This window comes from Dromiciops gliroides, chromosome 1 (genome assembly GCF_019393635.1).
Source record: "Dromiciops gliroides isolate mDroGli1 chromosome 1, mDroGli1.pri, whole genome shotgun sequence".
NCBI classification, from domain to species: Eukaryota; Metazoa; Chordata; class Mammalia; order Microbiotheria; family Microbiotheriidae; genus Dromiciops; species Dromiciops gliroides.
The window spans coordinates 675,941,081-675,954,360 of NC_057861.1; the positions used below are offsets into that span (position 1 = coordinate 675,941,081).

At 47.2% G+C, this 13,280-nt stretch overlaps 1 protein-coding gene across 2 annotated transcripts in view; it reads right to left on the reverse strand.

Moving 5' to 3' along the window:
- CACNA2D2 (calcium voltage-gated channel auxiliary subunit alpha2delta 2) overlaps positions 1–13,280 on the reverse strand; it is a 452,102-nt gene that overhangs the window by 50,520 nt on the left and 388,302 nt on the right. For both annotated transcript variants that reach the window (XM_043967809.1, XM_043967800.1), the window contains exons 5-6: positions 6,649–6,693; positions 859–997 (exon numbers count right to left, since the gene is read on the reverse strand). In XM_043967809.1, the coding sequence (XP_043823744.1) occupies positions 859–997; positions 6,649–6,693 (184 nt within the window). The remainder of the gene's footprint in view (positions 1–858; positions 998–6,648; positions 6,694–13,280) is intronic.

The following is a 13,280-nucleotide window of genomic DNA, read 5'->3' on the forward strand; positions in this document are numbered from 1 at the left end:
GAGTAAATATAGATGTTATCGTTTTTAGTCATTTCAATCTTGTCTGACTCTTTGTGACCCCTTTTGGGGGTTTACTTGCCAGAGGTACTGGAGTGGTTTGTCATGTCCTTCTACAATTTCTTCTTTTATAGATGAGGAAACTGAGGCAAACAGGGTTAAGTGATTTTCCCAGGGGTACACAGCTAGTTAAGTATCTGAGGTCAGATTTAAACTCAGGTCTTTCTGACTCCAGGCCCAATGCTCTATCCACTTCACCACCTAGCTGCCCCTCAAAATGAATGTACAGAACTATTAATAATAATGGTAGCATTTATACAGTTCTCTAGGTTTTGCAAAGTTCTTTATAATTTTGTTTAATCTCACTGGCCAAGTACCAGGTCCCAAGGTAATTGTCTCAGGGCCAGGAGGGGTCAGCAACTTGGGCCATATGGAAGGGTATCCAGGAACCCTGAGGTCTAAACCAAGATTCAGATTCATTTTACCAGTGTGGATCCTACAGGGGCAGAGTGGATATGCTGTCAGTAGGTGCAGCTTGGTGCAGCTCAGAAGGCTCTGCCTCTTTACCGCCCCGAGCCCAGCCTTCTTGGGAGTCAGTGTGGCATAATGGAAAAAGAACTGGATCTGGAGACAAGGGATCTGAGTTTGAATCCTAGCTTCCCTGTGTGATCTTAGACAAATCAATTTACTTTTAGGGATCTGTTTTCTTATCTGCAAAATAAAGGATTGCACGAGATGATCTTTATTGTTCCTTTCACCTTTGATCTAGGAGCCTGAATGTAACACCAGGCCCTTAGTTTGTAGGTTTTGGGTGGGGGCTTGACTGTATAGGATGGGCAGGGAGACCAAGGGGACACTCACAGCCTTTGTAGATATCCGTAGGGATCTGGACAGCCGTATATGAGTAGTTGACCTTGTTTTTAAAGTTTGGGTCCTCAACGAAGTCCAGCTGTAGGGTACTGGGCTTTTCCCTCTCAAACTCCTCACCCTCAGGGTCCTCCTGAGAGAGAGAGAGAAAGAGAAAAGGGAAGACAGGCAGTGTCAGGGATGGTGAGGCGAGGAAGGTTGAGGAAGAGAGACAGAGACAGGGAGAAAGGCACATACAGCAATAGCAAATAGGCATCTTAGTACAGTAGGGAGAAAGAGCACTGAGTTTACATGACAGAAGTCCTGAATTTGAATCCCAGCTCATCCATTTAACCACATTTAATTTCTTAGTTTCATTATTTAGAATATGAACTGGATGGATAGATTCAAACAGCAACCCCATTCAATAGACATTCATTTCTACTCTCTGCAGGGCCCTGTCCTTGGTGCTGAGGATACAGAGCTGACCTTTGAAGAGCTTATACTTTAATTGGGGGGTGGGAGGTAGGGAGGGAATATTACATGTAAAGAAATAACTATGGGGGGGCAGCTAGGTGGCGCAGTGGATAAAGCACTGGCCCTGAAGTTAGGAAGACCTGAGTTCAAATCTGACCTCAGACACTTGACGCTTACTAGCTGTGTGACCCTGGGCAAGTCACTTAACCTTTATTGCTCTGAAGAAAGAAAGAGAGAAAGAAAGAAAGAAAGAAGGAAGGAAAGAAAGAAAGAAAGAAAGGAAGGAAGGAAGGAAGGAAGGAAGGAAGGAAGGAAGGAAGGAAGGAAGGAAAAGAAATAACTATGATCCAAGGAAGAATTTTGTAATTTGGATAACTGAAGCAGCCATCTTCCTTAGCAAAAGGAATTTAAATGTTTTCTGTCAGCACAGAAACCAGTCCTATGGCGATGACTACTATTGTCCCTTTTAACTCTAAAACCTGTAACTCTGAAGAGGACGAGAGAGAGAATGAGACAGAGGGAGAGAGAGAAAGAGACAGAATCAGAGATATAGAGACAAAGAGAAAGAGAGATCTATTGAGAGAAATGGAGAGCTAGAGAGAAAGAAAATGATGGAGAGAAAAAGATAAAGACAAGTAGACATATAGATTGGGGGGGCGCCCAAGTTTCCAAACTTTAAAATGATAGAGTTGGATAAAATGATCCTTAAGGTTTCTTTCAGCTCTGAAATCCTGTTTTTTTTTGGAGGGAAAAAGTAAGAGAAAGAGATATAGAGAATAAGAAAATGTGACTTGTCCTGGGGAAGGGGCTGCTGTTGTCATTGTCACAGGTAGGGGTGTGATCTGGACAGTTATGCCATCTACCCCCCAACCCCTTTCTCCTCCATCCCTACTGAGCAGAGTCCACAGTTATACATTTCCTTCTCAGATCTTGAGGTTAGTGGGTTGGGGTAGGAAAGGGAAGGAAGGAGAAGAGAACTAACCCCTCTTCCCATTACTGCTTTCCCAGTATTCTCCATCTCCCCTCCCCCATCCCATAGATGGTTTAGAGTGAGGCTCATGGCAGCCAACTATAAGATAGAGATGGACTGAGAGTCATGGCACCTCAAGAGCTGGGAAAGACTCTGAGAGGTAATTTTGTCCATGTATTAAACTGGCGGCATCCTCTGTAGGGGTCTTTCCTCTCCCCTAGCCTGAGTTCTATGTGTGTGTAGGGGGGTGTTGAAGCTCCTCATGGTCCCAGGTGGGATGTCTTGACTGGTACCTTATCAAATCCTGAGAGAATCTCCAGCCCAGTAAAAAAAGGAAAAGAAAATAGAACAACCTCCCCAAATCCTTGAAAATCAATTAGCAGCAAAAGGCAAGTATCAGAGACCAAATTAAAAGGGAGATCGGCTTAGTGCTCTGTCAATAAGGACGCAGGCGACATTTAATTACACAGCCTGATCAGCAAACCCAGGCTGAGCTTGCTTGGCTCCACACTCCCCAAATCCCCTCCATCTCCCCTCCCCCATGGTGGTTTCCCAGGCAACAGAGAGTATCACTCAGCAGAGTCTAGAAAGGCCAGAAATCCAGAGTCTGGGGCCCAGGTCCCATTGCCTTGACCTCCACCTCCAGGGAAAGGGGCTCCATTCACTGTTCCACCTCCTTGCCTATGCCTGGAGCTGCCTGGCCCCACACATGGGCTCCCAGGGCATTGTGGTCTTAGGGGGCTGGGCTGGAAGGGAGGGAATAGGCAGGTCTAGTGGGTATTTATAGGAGCCACAGCCTAGAGAGGGGTTGCAGTTCCCACCAGGCACAGGGAAGGGGAAGGGCTTGAAAGACTCCAGTTGACTTTCTAAAAACAGCGGCCACCCGCCCCTGACAGGTGCCAATTATGGCGTTTCATGGGCATGGGCATGCACTGCAGAGCCAGCCACCCACTCCTGTGCCTCCTGGCTCAGCTGGCAGGAGCCAGTGTTCTAATTGGTGCACAGTGATGAGGGTGTGTGTGTGTGTGTATGTGTTAGTGAGTGTGGAGAAGACAGCCCATCACTGGTGCAGGTGTGTAACAGAAACAGAAGGAGGCACGGACAGAAACAGACAAAGTGAGAAAGAAAGGGAGTTGAGGAGAAATAAAGACACAGAGACACAGGCAGACAGAGATAGGAGAAAAGACACAGACACAGAGAGACAGACATCTAAGAGCCCTGGAAAGAGGCTCAGGGCATTAAATGGGCACTTGTCAGAGAAGCTGATGGCATACTCAGGAGTGATGTCTCTGGCAGTGGGGATGAGCTTTACTGAACCATGCACACTCTCTGGCTTGGTTCCTTCCTCCTCCCATGAAGAGTTATTCCTTTCCTACCTCCTACTTTTCCCCTTCATAAACTCCATGCCCCAGTTAGACTGGGTGAATCAACTTTTCCCATGATCTGCAACCCAGGTTATAGAACCACATGGCCTATACGAAGGTCAGGTTGGATAAACCTGAAGGTTCATCCCATCTCTAAATCATATCAATCTAGTCTAACCCCTCATTTTACAGGCTGGGAAACCAAGTCCCAGAGGGAGGTGGTATGGTATACCTGAAGGAATGGTGGATCTAGAGCCAAAGTTGCCTGTATGACCTTGGGCAATATTATTATTAATGAATAGGTATGATCACTATTATTGATGATGATGGGCATTTGCATAGTACCTGAAGGTTGGTAAAATACTTTACATACATCATCTCATTCCTTTCTTCTTCTTAAAACTCCCTGAGGAGAATGCTACAGGTGTTACCATCATTTTACAAGGGAGGAAACTGAGGCAGAGAGGTTGAAGTGATTTGGCCAGGGTCACAACAGCTAGCACATGGTATTGAAACCCAAGTTTTCTTCGTGCATGGAGTGAGGGAGTTCTATGAGATGCCTTTTATGTGTGTGGGTTTTTTTGGTTTTGGTGAGGCAATTGGGGCTGACTTGCCCAGGATCATACAGCTAGTAAGTGTCAAGTGTCTGAGGCCAGATTTGAACCCAGGTCCTCCTGACTCCAGGGCCGGTGCTCTATCCACTGCACCACCTAGCTGCCCCTATGAGATGCCTTTGAACCCCCTTTCCAGGTCTGGATTCTCGGTGTCTTATTTAGAAGGTTAGAGACTTTCTTGAGGACACACAGAGGTGGGGGGCTCTAATGACAGAGGTATGAATGGAAGGGGAAGGGGAGGTTCAGGAAGTTAGGATTCCATCTTTGCTCTAGATGCCTCTCACTGTCCTGACACTGCTTAGGTGAATACAGGGTTGGTTACACAGAGGATGCTTTGGAGGGGTTTGAATTAAACCTACCCGAGGGATGAGAGTGGAATGGGACAATGTGGACCTGAGCTCGTGAGCCAGGCCTTGCCTCCCGGGGCGGGGGGGGGGGGAACCCTGCTGCATCACCCACCTGTCCAGCTCCATCTCTGTCTAGTAACTGCTGTGTGCTCATATCTCAGGAGCCGGCTTCTGCTACCGTCCCCTAGCTACCTCTTAGCACCAGCAGGTATGGGAGCACAACTCGGGCACGTGCCTGCGGGCTAGACAGCCATAAGCACATACACACAGGCCTGTCGGGCCCTTGAAATCCCCAGGTGACAGCAAAAGCCAGGAAAACGGGCTTTGAGGAGCTGTCTGGCCTCCAGATAGCAGGTGACGGGTTCTGAGCTTCTGCTGAAGACGTATAAATCCGAAGAGGCAGAGAGGATGGTGGTGCTTGGTAGGGGGAGGGACGAGGGAGGGGGAGAAGAAAACCCCTCAAATGTCAGTGGCAGATGAAGGGCGCTGGAAATTTTAATCTCCCAACTTTTTAGGCGAATGTGACATTTGGATCCCAAGCAGATAAGCTATCGGCTGCAGAACTTTCTCCTTTCTTCCTCTTTCCCCTCCCAACCCCCACCTTCTGTCGGGTAATTTAAAAATAAATGGTCTAGAAGGAGCTCTAAACAGTTACCTTTGGCAAAGATTAAGAAAATAAGCAGCCTGCCATCACTGTGCTTTTTATTTCTAATAGGGTGGTTGCCAAGCTGGGGGGTGCAGGTGGGTCTACCTCTTCCATGCTGCCCTCTGGGCTTGTGCTGACCATATTCTCTGCCCGCCTCCCCAAGAGGACAAGCCAGGGGTCCAGAGGTCAGACTCTGGCTTTTCTCTGTGTGAGTGGCAGGTGGCGGGGGTGGGGGGGGGGAAGGGGGAGAGGAGGGGGTGGGACAGAGGGACTCTGAACCACCAGGAAGGGGGCTGGGTCTGTCCAAGGCTGACGCGGCTGGGGAGGCCTCCATCACTCAGCTAGCTCTGGCCTGTGTCCCTTGAAGTGGGGGGAGACCAGAAGAATCAGGAAGAATTAAAGCTCCCTGGTTTATATTTAATGCACTGATTGCTAAAATTATAGCACAGAGCTGCCGGGAGGGGGGTAAGGAATTACAGTCAGTGTCTAATTAAAGGTTCACTCCTCATTTGAATTTCAGATTCTTGCTTTAATTTTAGTAACTTCTCTGGGAGCAGTGGAAGCTCAGCCAAGGGGAAGCACACCTGCTCTATGGCCACCCACTCTTCTCCCTGCCCCTTGGCCTCCTCTTCTCCCTTCCCCCACTCCTCTCCCCCGTGTTCACCAATGCTCTTGTGAGTCTTCAGAAATATCCAGATGAAAATGGAAAAGCTGACCTTTCTCCCTACCTCTCCTCCTTCCTTCCCTTCTCTATCCTTCAAAGACTTGTTAGAATCCCACCTCTTCCAGGTGGAATCCCACCTCTTCCAGGAAGCCTTCCCGTCTTCTTTGGGGTAAACCCTGTTTGGATATCAGAATGCTCCCGACTCTCTCTTCCATGCCCTACAAATGTATTTACTGCATGATTAATCATGATCAGGGCAGGGAAGAACCAATTTACAAATTATGCTTCTGTTTAATCCTCTATTCGCAAAACTCACACAGTTGCCTTGAGTAGAATCCTTGAACCATAGAATGTCAGAGCTGTAAGGGTCCTTAGACACTGTCTAGTCCAACCCCTCTCATTTTATATCAGGGAGAAATAGAGGCCAAAAGAGGGGAAGGAAGCTGCCCAAGATTATATAGTCAGTTGCAGAGTTGTCAATGAAACTGGGGTCTTCTGACTTCTGGGTGAGGGATCTTTCCACCAGACTGCATTGCCTCTTCTTCTGCAGGGGCTGCTAGCCAGGGTTATTCTGCAGCTGGGATACATGCAGGGGCATTTCCATGGGAGCCTGTGTGGTGTTTGGGGTTGTTTTGGGGCATGGGACCCTGAGCCAGGGAGAGAATGGGGTCTTTGGTGGTAGAGACTGGATTTCAGGGTGATTCAGGGTAGAGAAATACTCACCAGTTCAGCATCTGCTTTGGAGTCATAGTACTGGATATCTTCTTCCTGGAAGGGGAAAGAGACATGGCCCCATCAGTCCTCAGTAAAAAGCACTTTAGCCTCCCAAGTTTTCCTCTTCCCCCTCCATCTTGGACTTTCAGAAGCAGCTCTGACAGCCTGGGGGAACATGGTGCGCTGAGGTGGCCCTTTCTGCTATAGAGCTCACCAAGATTCCTTCCTCCCAGGTATACAGATGCTCCTACAGAGAACATCTAAGTATATATATATATATACATATATATATATATATATATGTATGTGTGTGTGTATGTGTCAGAGAGACAGACACAGAGACAGAGAGCCATAGAGAGAAGGAAGAGGAGGATGATGAAGGAGAGGAGAAAGAGAGAGAGAGAGAGAGAGGCTGAAAGATGGAGAGAGAGGAAGAGACAATGAGAGAGAGGGAAAGAGAGTAAGGGAATGAGAAAGGGAAAGGGAGAGAGGAAAGGGAGAGGGAAAGAGGGAGAGTAACCTGGGATGATGAAACGCAAGAGGAAACTGGGTGATTGGAAGTGCTGCTGGTAAGACTGTCATAATCAAATTCTACATTCCATCAGGAGGGGTAATTAAAGGGCACAGAATTAAGGGGAAGAGTGAGGAGCTGATGCTTGGGGCCATCATCAGGCTCCTCCCCCTGAAACTCTAGCAAAGCCCCCTCATCTTTTATTCATTGGCCTCCCACAGGGTGGGCCTGCTTCACCGACAATTCCCACTCAATTCTTCAGCCTCAGCCTAATCATTAGGAGGCCTGGCCCACTTCCATCTCCTTCCAAGGTTTCTTTGGGGCAGAGAGAGGACTTTAATTCTAGGGTCCTACTAAGAGAAGACTTTCTAGCCTCAGATGAGAATGATGTCAGACACATTACCAAAGTCATTTATTTACTAACTTTCTCACTGCATCTCATATGGCCTAGGATGGGAGAAAATCTGGCTAGGACTTTGTTCCCAGAAGCTTTCAGCCTGGGACAGATGCTCAGGTCCTTGGCCCAAACAAATACACAGACACACCAATTTAGGGTACTCCAGGCCTCCCAGCCCTGGGGCAGATGCATGGATTTAGGCCTTGACATAGGATTAAGGGACTTCAAACTAAAAGAGACTTTAGAGATCATTTAATTTAACCCCTTCATATTACAGTAGAGAAACTGAAACCTAGAGAGGTTACGGTTAAATTGGTATTAAGTGGTAGAGCAGAATTCGAATCTAGGTCCTAATTATAGTTCCAGTGCTTTTCATTGTACTATACACTGTCTTTGGGACCAGGCACACACAGACATAAGCCCTGTCCTCAGGGACAGACTCACAGACATGTTACATATGTCCAAGACACATGGACAGATGGACTGGACAGAGCCACCAGGGGTGGAGATAGGAAGGCACAAAATCTATAAGCCCAGATGCTCTAATGAAAGGGAAGACAGCCTGCCCAGCTGAATGTTGGGGAGGTGGGTGGCTTTGAGGAGCAGACAGACCCAGAGGCTGTTCTGAGATGATCAGCTGTCTAGAATGTCTTCCCCCTTCAGAAGTTCCAGAGGACCAAAATTAGCTGCCATAGCTTGGACCCAACATGGTGAATGGCAGGTCTGCCATCTATCAGGATCCAGGGGAGTCTATAGAGGTCACTGTGGCCTGGTCCTGGTCCTGGTTGTTGTTTCCTGAATGTGATGCAGGATATGGCTGTTGCTGCCACCAAGACCTAGTGGTACACAATGCTTGTTGCCACCTGGATCCAATGCCACTGTGAGGTAAGATAGGATACTAACCAAGATCTAATGGTGGAAGGCACCACTGTGCCGACCTGGTGCACTGTAGCCTTGGCTAACACCACTTCCCATGCTCCTAGTGTCTGGTGCCCAGCCTCTGTTCCAAAGTACCTGCCAGGAGGACCCACTCACTGCTTTGCAGAATCACTGCCAAGCTGTCCCCTAAGCTGAGCCACAAGTCAGAAGGATGGCTCCCAGACACTCTTTTGTTAAGAATTCATTGTAGATCATAAAAAGAGAAAAGGACCCACATGTCTTTATAGCTGCTCTTTTTGTGGTGGCAAGGAATTGGAAATTGAGGGGATGCCCATCAATTGGGGAATGGCTGAACAAGTTGTGGTATATGAATGTAATGGAATACTATTGTGCTGTAAGAAACAATGAGCAGGCAGATTTCAGAGAAACTTGGAAGGACTTACATGAACTGATGCTGAATGAGATGAGCAGAACCAGGGGAACAATGTACACAGTATCAGCAACATTGTGTGTTGATCAACTGTGATAGACTTGACTCTTCTCAGCAATACAATGGTCGAAGATAGTTCTAAAGGACTCATGAGGGAAAATGCTCTCCAAATCCAGAAAAAAAGAACTGTGGAATCTAGATGCAGATTGAACTATACTATTTCTATTTTTTTTCTTTTTTGAGGTTTTTCCCGTTTGCTCTGATTCTGCTTTCACAGCATGACTAATACAGAAATATATTTAATGTGATTGTACATATATAACCTATATCAGATTGCTTGCTGTCTTGGGGAAGGGGAAGGGAGAAAAATTTGAAACGAGAAGTCTTAGAAAAATAAATGTTGAAAACTATCTCTACACGTAACTATAAAATAAGAAAATACTTTTATGATTATGATTAAGAATTCATTGTAGAGATGAAAGAAAAGATAATGGAGTGGCAGTAGGAGGGAGGAGGAAGGGAAAGGAAGAGGAAGAGGGAAAAGGAGGGAGGAAGAGAGAAAAAGAAAGAGGAAGGGAAAGAAGGAGAGGGAGGGAGGAAGAGAGAAAGAGAAGGTGGAGTGAGGGGATAAAGGAGGGGGAAGAGGGAATGAGGAGAGAGGGAGGAAGAGAGAGAAAAAAAGAGAGAGGGAGAGAATGATGAATTGACTGTATATCTTCCAATATCTTTTATTAAAAGTCCAGTCATTATGGGAATGTACTTATGAATTATCTGATTTGTTGTGAAATGTGATGGGTTTACAACCTGTGAGGAGGAAAGACAATCACCACTGCTGCCAGAAGCTTCCTCCCCTTGCCTCTTCTGACCGGGCTCCGCCCCATTTCCATCACTGCTACGGCCAGTCCTGGGGCCTGGGTTCCCACCATCTGCACGCCATAATTACCTAGGCCCCCAGGAGACCCATAACACAAACGGGCTAATTTCATGTTTAATGACCTTTAATCAGGAGTGAGTGTGATGGCGGGCCGGTGGTGGGATGGGCACCTGGTACTGCTAGGAGCTGCCCCAGGCCTTGCGCTTTTCTCTTATATTGTTGGGGAAAAAACCGGAATGAAAGCTGGAGAATCAGAGCTGGGCCCAGCCATAAGCTACTTCCCCCTCCACCTTCCCCCAGCCCTGCCTGATGAATTCTTCTCCCTTCTCCTCTCCTCATCTCCTCCTCCCCTTAGGCACATGGACTTCCCTCCAGGCTATTAGGGAGTGGGGGAAAAGTGGGTCCTGGCCCCAGATTCACATGGCCCCAGGGTCTGGCCCTATCTGTGGGTTGGATGAGCTGGTTCCCCCTCCCCTAGGAGGGGCAGGAGAGAAGCTGCTTTGGGGCAGTTCCTGGAGGTCCTTCAGTCTCCCCATCATGGTGCCCAGAGAACAAGAAAGGCTATCCCCTCCTTGGGACCCTTTCCTGCCAAACCAGCCCTTCACCCACATATAGAGCATGAGCCCCCTCCCCATCAATGTACACATATGTATATACAAACAAACGTACAAGCAGTATTCTCACAAGCATGCACATACTCCACATGTGTGACCTCACACACACACACACACACACACACACACACACACACACATACACACAGAGCTGCGCAGAGGGGACTGGACAGGGCTTGCACCTGGGATTTGACTAGAAGGAATCCCCAGATGAGACTGTTCTACCAATGCAGGTTGGCCCCTTTCTCTGCAACGTATAGAGAGTGTCCCAGAGCATTGAGAGGTTAAGTGGTTCCCTATCTCCAATTCCTTCCTCCACTCAGCCTCTATACCGCCAGCCTACATTCACTTTCCTAATTCTTTTCCCCCTGCCACATCCCTTGTGCCCATTTCCTACCTATTCAGTCAGTAAAGCTGGCTGATTCCCAGCAAGCTTCTCTCTGAGGAGGGAAGCCGGGGAAGGTTGGGCCAAACTCCCATTTGATGACATCTGAGCAGTCCTGAATACAGGGTTGTGCCAGGCTCTGGTAGCAGAGCAGCTGGGGCCAGGGCCTGCCTGGCTCTGTGTCAGGTCAGTTAATGGTGGCAATGAGGAGGTAGAGGTTGTTGAGAGTGCAAGGGCACTGCTTTCTTGGGAGTGGGATATAGGTATCCTGGGACCACAGCCAGGGGCTTCTGTGGGAGCCATTGTCAGAGCTTGGCATAGTAGAGAGAGCTCTGGTCTGGGAATCTAAGGATCTGGGTTCTAGTCCTGACAGCTCCTCACCCTGTGTGTGACCTGGGACTGGTCCCTTCACCCTGCTTGGACTCAGTTTCTTTATCAGTAAAATGAGGGAGGTAGACTAGATAATTTCTAAGATCCTTCCTAGCTTTAACATTGTGTTCAAGCATGCAAATCTAATAAATGTTGGGAAAGATATGGGAGCCCAAGGGAAAAAAGCAATGTCTGAACAGGTTTCTTGGACCCTGGACATAAAAGGGGCAGTGGGAGGGAGGGAACACGAGCTAGGTGCCTTCCCCAAGGCTGTCCTGATTCTGTGCATACATGTGCCGTATGGAATGACCACTTGGGTCCAAAATGAAACTGGCTGCTCTGGTCCCTAATTCCCCTTTAGTTGCTTCCATCTTATTTTTTCAGGGTAGGGGTAGAGGCATCTGGCCCTAGTCCCAAGACCTAGGGCAGGCATAGGGCAGGTTTAGTAGATCTGTGTCTGGCCCAGCTGGGCACTTGTTCTGTACTGATTAATAACAATAATGCCTTATGGGCTTCCTTCTACTCTGACCTCCCACAGGCCACCTTCCTAGATCCCCATCCACTCAGGAGACCCTGGTCCTAGTCTCAGCCCTCACATTCACTTGCTGTGTGACTTTAGGCTGGCATTTTTCTCAGACTCAGTTTTTGTATTTGGAAAATGAGGGGGTTGGACTGGATGAGTCCTAAGTCCCCTTCGGGCCCTCATTTATCTGATCACAAGACCTCATGCCTGCTCTTCCAGCCTGACCAACCTACCCTGCCCCATACCTCAGTGCAGCTTCCTGGACTCTGCTTCCTCCTGTGAATCTACCCAGGATCGAATGCTTCTCCAAGGGTTTTGCCCTGGGCTTCAGGGTTTTTTCCTGTTGCTATTTTTATAAACCTCATAGATTTCTTCTAAGCCCTAGCTCCAGGCACCAAGTCCCAGGCCCCTTGATTTGGATTCAGAGACCAGCTGAGTTTGATTCTTGGTTCCCTATCTCCCTTCTCTATCTTAGTGACTGGGTTTGGTGCTCACTCCTTATCCCGCTACCTGCCCCCCCATCTTCAAACTTTAGGGAGGGCCTGGAAGTGAATAAATCAATGAAAAAGCCATTATTAAGCACTTATTGTGTGCCAGGCATTATTAGGCTAAGACTCAAGCCTGCAAATTAAAAAAAAAGCAACAGTTCCATCCCTCAGAAACCTTACATTTGAAGAAGCGAAAACAACTTATATAGGGAGGGTAGTAGTGGCTAGTAATTGGACTGCAAAGTCACTGGGATAGTGAGTGAATTTAGGTATGGCAAAGTCATAAGAATGTACTTCCTAGGGCTAATTCAATAATGGTTACTACATGATTAAAGAGATAGTTGCAGGTAAAAGAGAGGAGGACAGGTACTACTTAGCTTATATTGGGTGGTGTTTTTATTTGCTAATGTCTTGAATGAGAAGCAGCCTTTAGTGAATAGTGAGCTTTCTGGAGTCTGACAGACCTGGGATCAATTTCTGCTTCTGTGTATGTGTGTGGACTTGGGCAAGATTGACTATCTCTATGGGTCGTTCATTCATTTGCAATTGTGGATAGTTATGGTGCATTCTTTTGAGTGAGAGTAGATCTCATTTGGAAGGGTCTATGATGTTTCAGGGCTTAAATGTAATCAGCCACATGCAAACAGGAATATCTGGAGGACCTCACAGCTTCAATATTGACTCTGCCCTGCATAGCCTCCATGGTAGTGTCAAGCACTTGTCTCCTTGTTTTAGCCTTTGAGTGATGATAATCATCAGAGGTTTTTAGAACGAAATGATCTTTATGGGTTACATCACTCAAGGAATCTTCTATGATTTAGACATAGGCATAGGAGGTGCTTTGATTGGGGAGAGCATTTAAGGTGTTGGCATTTTGCTCTATTGAATCAAATACTTTAAAAAAATAGTCAACAGGGGCAGCTAGGTGGTGCAGTGGATAAAGCACTAGTCCTGGATTCAGGAGGACCTGAGTTCAAACTCGGCCTCAGACACTTGACATTTACTAGCTGTGTAATCCTGGGCAAGTCACTTAACCCAATTGTCTCACCACCCAAAAATAGTTAACAAATAATAAGCACAGTGGGATCTTGTTTTTTCAGTTGTATAATTGTAAAGATGTGATATGGTGTAGAATATCGCTTATAAAAATCTGCTGATTCTCATTGTATAC